Raw genomic sequence first — 7,822 nt, forward strand, 5'->3', positions numbered from 1 at the left:
AAGAAGAATTTTTTCAATCATAAAGAATAAGAGATAAGAAATTAAAGTTGGTGCATATAGAATATCCCAAAGGAAGAAAATGGAGGAGGAGGAGGGGAGGAGGTGGTTCTTTGGCACAAGAATCTTTAACCCTAAACCCTTAGATGTAAAGAAAGCAGAATGCAATAAGATAAAAGAGAGAGATCCCTAAAATCCAACCCAAAAAGCAGCCAATTCCAAACCAAGATATTATGTAAATGGATGTGATGGGTAGAAATTAAAATAACTGACCCACTTGACCACCATTATTCTTTTGGCATTGGCAAAAAAGTAAAAATTAAAATAAATAAATAAATATTAGAGTATAGTATAGTCACATATAATACTTGGTCATTATTTTTGTGAAAATAATTGTTTTTGGACCAGAAGATGATTCTTATGCTGCCTATTACATTGCATAAGGTTTGCTACTTTGTTGTTTTGAATTTTATTTTATTTTATGTTTTTACCAAAGGTAATACTTGAATTTTTCACTATTATTAGTAATATTATAAGACATTATATGCGACTTATTCGTTTATGCGGTAATTCATATAAACATTTTTTTAGAATAATATAAATTTGTAATTAGACTGAATTATCATATATGTAATTCATTATTTTTTGTAAAAAAAATATAAATAATTTAATTTAATATTATCTTTTTTTATAAGCCATCAGGGCCAAGGCCCAAAAAAAAAACCAAAAGCTAAAATTATTCATTTTTTTATTATTTACATATAGAAATTTCATGAAGCACGGTCTCGGACTGATTAGGGCAGTGATGACAATTTGGACTTGTTCCCATAATTTTTGCTTTTCTTTCAGCCGTTAGGATTCTTCCATGGGTTAGCCTCCACATTAGGACTTTAATTCTCTCTATTCCTTTCAACTTACAAATATATTTTCACATCGCTAGGTCTTCCTGATAATTATTTCTTGTCAGCAGTTTGTACACTGACAAAACCGTAACTTCACCGTTCGAGTTATGATTTCACTTGATGGTGTCTTTCATCCGTTGTTTTGGTGGGGGTATGGTTTGAATCTTCTCCAAGATTACTTGCGGGAGCACCCTTCTCTATTCATGGAAGTTCCATTCTTCACTATCATCCGTCCAATCTGTCACTTTTACCTTGATATCAATGTCTTCGGTATGCAAGAGATTCTTTGTGATCAAGCATTCTTCATCTTGCACCCATCTATTAAGCCAAAACAAGGTTCTCCTCCCATCACCTATGTTGCAGCTGCAGTTATCTATTAGTAAAGAATAGAGCTTTACAAGTTCTTTCCACAAGGGTGAATCTGCCTGTTTATTGCACAAATCTCCTGTAGTATTCTTATCGTGAATGTACCTATGGCAGAAGACTTTGACGACCAAAGCATCCTTGTCAGTGATAAGTTTTCATAGGAGTTTCGTTAAAAATGCATCATTGATATTCTTCATATGTCTAAGCCCAACCCCCCTTCGACCTTCGGGAGACATAAGGTGTTCCAACTAATGTGATGAATTCGTTTTTGTTGTTGCGATTCCCTCCATATGAAACCTCTTTGTATCCTCTCAAGTTGATTGCATATACTCTTTGGTAGGCAAGAGTGTTGCATTTTAAAATTCGCTATTGAGTTGAGGAATGATTTGATCAAGGTTATCCTCTCCGCAAGAGATAAGCAGTTGGCTTTCCATCCTTTGAGTTTGCTTTGAACTTTCTCTAGCACATTTTTAAAGCGGTCTTTACCTTTTCTATAGTTAGTGATCATGGATCCAAAATACCTTTTCAGATTGACTTTTTCCTGGTATTGGCATATGCTAGTAATCTGATTTCTTTTCTTTCTCCTTGTGTTGTTAGAAAAGACTATGGATGTTTTTTCCACACTAATTTTTAAACCTGATTGAGTGCAAAAATGGTTGAGGCAATCTTGAATGTTCTGTATTTGCTCCATCCCCACTTCCGCAAAAACTAACAGGTCGTCTGCGAATAGAAGATGGGATATCTCCGGCCCTTCTCTTCTCACCCTCATTGGCCTCCACCTTTCCTCAGTGACCTCCTTTTCAATCATTTGAGACAACTTGTCCACTGCTATCACAAATAAATATGGTGAGATAGGATCTCCTTGCCTTAACCCCTGAGATAGATTAAAATTGGTTGTCTTCTCCCCATTCTATAAGATGCTATAAGACACTGAGCTTAGACAGTTCATGATTAAGTTGATTATGTCTTCACTCAGATCAAAATCAGAAAGGCATTTTCTCAAGAAGCTCCACTTTAGCCTGTTATATGCTTTTTCAAAATTAAACTTGATGGCCATGAATGTCCTCTTGCCTTTAGCCCTCTTCATCACGTGAGCTAGCTCTTTAGCAATAAGGATATTATCTTGTATTTGTCTCCCCGGAACAAAGCTAGACTGGAAGGGTCCAATTCTATCTTTGGTTGTTGGTTTCAGTCTTTCCACTAAAATTTTTGCAATGCACTTATAGCTCACATTGCATAGGGAGATGGGCCGAAATTGGTTGATAGTCTTTGGCTGCTTGACTTTCGGAATTAGAGTTATATAAGTTGCATTTAAATCTTTGACTTGCTCTGGTTTACACCAGCATTGTTGCATAAACTTTATCATGTTCCCGTACACCACTTTCCAATTTTCTTTAAAGAAGATTAAAGGGAAGTCATTTGGTCCTGGCGCTTTGTAGTTTCCGATATTAAAGATGGTATCTTTTATCTCCCTAATTATTGGCGTCGCTTCTATCTTTCTCCTTAGATCTTCCTCTATAAGAGGGTACTGATGATTTTTCTCTGAATTGATTACTTCAGGGTTGTCATCTTCATACAGAATTTGGAAGAATTTCACGACATTGAGCTTCAGTTGCTGCTTGTTCGTGATCCAAACCCCATAATTGTTTTTTAGAGCCAAAATTCTATTCCTTCTTCTTCTAATAATAGTTTTGGTGTGATAATATTTTGTGTTCCGGTCACTATTTATCATCCCCTAGTCTCGCGATTTCTGATTCCACATTTCTTCCTCTCTATCTAACAGCTCATCTAACCCCTTTCTTAGTTTCTCCTCCAGCTCTTCTAGAAAAGAGTTATTTTCGTAATCAGCAGTTTTCTGGATTCCAGCTATTCTGTTCATTATTCTTCTTTTTTGTTTGCCACATGCCAAAAATATCTTTGTTCCATCTTAGGAGCTCATTGGAGAATGTCTCCAGCAATCTGTTGTCCTGATAATTATAGTTCTAGTTTCGCTTCACAAAATCTTGGAATTCTGGGTGCCTACTCCACATAGCCTCGTATTTGAAAGGCTTTTCCCCCTTCTTTCAACCCCTGGATCAGTGGTTATAAGAAGCGGGTGGTGGTCTAATTTCTTCCTAGTCAGAACATCGACTCTCGCCTCTGAGAACCTTAACCTCCAATCTGCATTTGTGATTGCACAATCTAACTTTTTGTAAATCCTGTCCAAATTCTCCCACTTTGGACCTCTCCGGGTAAAACAATTTCCCACTATCCCAAGATCAATCATGGCGCAATCATTTATCAAGTTCTTAAATCATCTGCATGCATTAGTATCCACTCTTCCTTCCCCTTTCTTTTCTAACGGTTGTAAAATTTCATTGAAATCTCCTACCATGAACCAGTCCTCTTTCACTCTCCCTCCAACACCCTTCAATTCAATCCATAGCTCCTTTCTTCTATTTTCTTGTGGGCTGGTATATACTGCAGTTAAGAGCCACTCCTTCTCATCTCCACTAAGGACTCTCATATGGATGTACTGAAATTTTGACTCAATGACATTGATCAGTAGATCAGGATCTTTCTATAAAATTCATATTCCTCCACTATACCATATTGCTTACTCAATATGCCAGTGATCAAAGCCACACTTTCTTATGGTTCTCTCTACTGTTTCGCCACTGCACCGGGTTTCTAGCAAGATTACTATAGTGGGCTTATGCATACCAACAAATTCCTTCAAGGTGCAACAAAAAGCACTGTTTGGGGCCCCTCTGCAGTTCCCAGACACAATAATCATTGGGAGATTATAATGGAAAAAGTGTTTACCAGCTTAATCGTTCAAGGGCACGACTTCCCTTTCCTGATCTACTTCATCATCTGCAAGCTGCATGCCTTCCTCTTGTACTTCATCTTGTGGTTCATCTTCCACCATATTGTGGAACGGTTGCTGCTTTCTTCATATTGTTTGATGGCTTTCAGCATTATCTCTGTTTCAATGGAGTTAAGGTCTGGAGGCTTTGGGTCTGGTTCCACAGCTTCCTCCATTACTTCATCACCCTAGATTGTTTCTGGAACGATCTCCTCCTCTAAATGTGAGTCTTATATTATATTCATGGTTGTCACATAGGTGGTCTCTGCTCTCTGGGTGGGTTTCGCAGGTGTTGTAGCTTGAGTGGTTTTCTGGTGTGTTTTTCGAATCAAGGCTTACAAGGATCAGGTTATTCTGCTCTTGGGTGATGGTCCTTTTTTGTTGGGGTTCTGTTAATTTTTTAGGTGTGGTCTTTTGGGTAGTATTTTGATTTTTCAGTTTTGGGTCTATGGTTGATGTTTCTTTATTTTTGTGTTCTTTGGGTTGGGCTTTTATGGTGACTTGTTGTTTTTTGTTGGCTTAGAATTTTTTTTGTGTTAAGGGGCTTGGCTTGATTTTGCTCCTTAGTACTTTTTGTTTTTTCAGCATTATCATTCTTTCCCTTGTGGGAGACATTCTCTTCACCCACATGATTAGCATAATCCGAGTTGTGTTCATCAGAGTTGGTCCCCTCCATATTCTCTAAAATATGATATCTCGTACTAGTCATATCATTTTTGTCATTCACGATCTTGCTACTCGTTTCACCCTTGCCTCCACTACCTGCATCAATATTTTGTTTTGCTGCTCTCTTACCACGTGTTATTCGTTGGACCGTCATCATTGAGGGTCCATAAGTACTGTTTCCTTCTTCTATTATATTTTTACCCTTTTCTTTTGTGCCATTTCAGTATTGCCCTTGTCCTGTCCATCGTTTTCACTTCTTGACTTTTTTGCTCTCGTCCCCTCCTCCATGGCCGCTTGCTGTGGACCTTTTCGGGTTACTTCAGTTGTGATTTTTTTTGGACAGTTATTTTGCTCATGTCCCACCATACCACAGGCAAAGCAAATGTTGTATAACCCTTCATATTCCACTCCATACTTCACTCCATTAATTGAGCATTGCGCCACCAAGGGAGTTGTGAGATCCAGTTGCACACATATTCTCGCAAATTTTCTCCTTGATTTATCTGCTGTATTCACATCCACTTTCATAGTTTGACCAATCACATTTCCAATCTTCTTGAGTATCTCTTCATCATAATATTCAATCGCCAGACCGAGTAGTCGCACCCATGTTGCGATAGTATCTACTGTGGCTTCGATTGGGTTGAAGTTTGGTTTCCATGGCCTAATGGCTAAATAGTGGTCAAAAATTTTTCAGGGGCCTCCTGTTAGCGCAAAGTCTAAATCTTCCTGTGAAAAGAACTTGACAATGAAGAAATCATTACCTATGTTAATAACCTCAATACTTCTTTGCTTTTCCCACATTATTTCCAATCTTCTACTAAGGACCGGTAATGAGATTTTTCTCCCTAATAATTTCACGATTAAAGTATCCCACCAGGGGTGTCTTAATGCCTTCAAAGCAGCTTCATTGAGGATGAAATTAACAATTCCATCCACTTTTTTCACTCTGATATCCGGCTGCTGGCTCTTCTCCAGTGTTCTTCGGTTGTGACCTTTTTCAGGTTTCTCTTCATCTTCCTCCAAGCTATCCCCTTCTTCTTTAGGTGAGGAGAACTCATCATCTTCTATTTCTGATTCCTTAACCGGATTTAAACCTCCTTTAACCACTTCACTGAAGGTTCGGATTGCTGGTGCTAAGACTACTTGTCTCTCTGTCTCCTCTATCATCTAGTCTTCCTCCTATGGTACTAGAGAGTAGAGACAGACTTCTAGTGAACTCCTCCTCTTCTCCAGCCCTTCTTACTTTCTTCCCTTGTCTTCCTATGCTCTCAAGCTCCATCGTTTGTTTCTATTTTGGTTCATGGGATCTTGAGTGTCCACCACGGGCATACCCACCTCTCATTGCAGTGGAGGACGTCGTCCTGAACCGATACAACAGTATTGTACGAAGAGAAAAAAAGTATTGCTTTTAAAAAAAATTGTTTATAAGGTAAAATTTCCTGCTATGATCTACTTCTTTTTAGTCCAAAACAGAAAAGTACACAAAACTTTCTTGTCAATTAGGTTAAACCGTGAAAAATTTTGGGCTTATCAAGTCCCAGATCCAACATTTTTTATTAATAATTACTACTAACAAAAAAAAGTTAAATTGATCTAATTATTAGCTTATTAGCATATTTAAATAAGTGTCAAAATCTGACAAAAAAGTATCAGAAATTTAAATTCTACTTTATACATATAGTAACTTATTATTTCACAACAAATATTTAAATAGAGCTCAATTTCAATTTATAGTGGATTAATTCTTAGTTTGTAAGCCTAAAAAAAAAAAAACAAAACAAACCCACGAGCAAAACATAAAAAGAAAAAGCATAATACCAATTACCGAAACAAGAAAAAGACAATGGAGAAAAGTCATATGTGGACCTGGAAGCATATGTATCTTCAAAGTTTAGATAGGTTGCCATATGCCATCGCCCATCAGCTTTAAAGGTTCTAGATATCCAAAAGACCGAAACCATAAGCATTTATTCATTCTAGGTGATTACTCTCCTACTTATTCAAATTTTAAAATATGCAGATACAAAAGAAAAAATAAAAACATGTTTTATATATGGATTTCCTTTCTTTTCTCTTTTTCTTTTCTTTTTCTACATATTATATATCCTATGTACTTTCTTACCGAGTTACTGTGTATATGAAAACCACCTGTATACTAGTTCGTTACAAATGTTAGTAATTTTATTAGGAGTTGGGCAAATTAATTTGGTTTCAAAGAATTTTAATAGGAGGAGTTCCAATTGAGTTATATACTTATATTATATATTGCATCCGTCAAAATAACAAATTTTGACGTGGTTGGCAGCAAGAATTGGCACATTAAAAATTTAAAAATTACACATTTAAAATTCATATTAATTGATTTATCCTCGCAACATTAGCATACAAGATTGGTAGCTTTTCAAGCTCCTAGTCTCCTTATTGAATGAGTTAAATTAATTTTATACTATGAATAAGTTATTATTTATATCTATAAAAAAATCTAAATATTTATAAATTTAGTCATAAACAAAACTAATATTTGAATATTTTTGTTCATTTCTAACATTTTACTGATATCTAAAAGCATACTCCTTAGAACATAAGATACTCATAGTTAAAAAGAGATACTGAAACTGATAAGTGGTTTTATATAAATTTAGAGTTGGTTCGTTAAATTTTTTATTTTCCAAAAATAATTTATCAAAGCTGATATTTATAAGTTATTTTTTTTTAAAATAGTACTACTTATATTTGGTAAATCAAATAAAAAATGACTTTCAATAAACATAAACAGTAACAAATGTATTTAGTAAAATCATTTTTAAAATTTGAAAAGATTACAATAGACATAAATAAAAGGATAAATTTAAATATTTGTTAATATATGAGAATGAGATTATATTAGATATTTTAATTTTATAAATATATATTTACAGTGAAAAATACTTTTTTAAATACTTTCAAAAGCATTTCTAAGTTTTTTAAACTTCAAACATAAATACATGATATTTTTCATTTAACAAAAAAATTATATTATTTGTGCTTTTAAAAAGTAAAA

General features: G+C 35.2%; 1 protein-coding gene across 1 annotated transcript; it reads right to left on the reverse strand.

Annotated features, from left to right (window-relative positions):
* Positions 1 to 4,968: 4,968 nt before the first annotated feature.
* Positions 4,969 to 5,949, reverse strand: LOC127742780 (uncharacterized). The gene is made up of 2 exons (XM_052255519.1): positions 5,544 to 5,949; positions 4,969 to 5,450 (listed from the first exon to the last, which is right to left on the reverse strand). The coding sequence occupies exons 1-2, from the start codon at positions 5,947 to 5,949 to the stop codon at positions 4,969 to 4,971; spliced, it is 888 nt and encodes a 295-aa protein (XP_052111479.1).
* Positions 5,950 to 7,822: the final 1,873 nt, after the last annotated feature.

This window comes from Arachis duranensis, chromosome 10 (genome assembly GCF_000817695.3).
Source record: "Arachis duranensis cultivar V14167 chromosome 10, aradu.V14167.gnm2.J7QH, whole genome shotgun sequence".
Lineage (NCBI taxonomy): Eukaryota > Viridiplantae > Streptophyta > Magnoliopsida > Fabales > Fabaceae > Arachis > Arachis duranensis.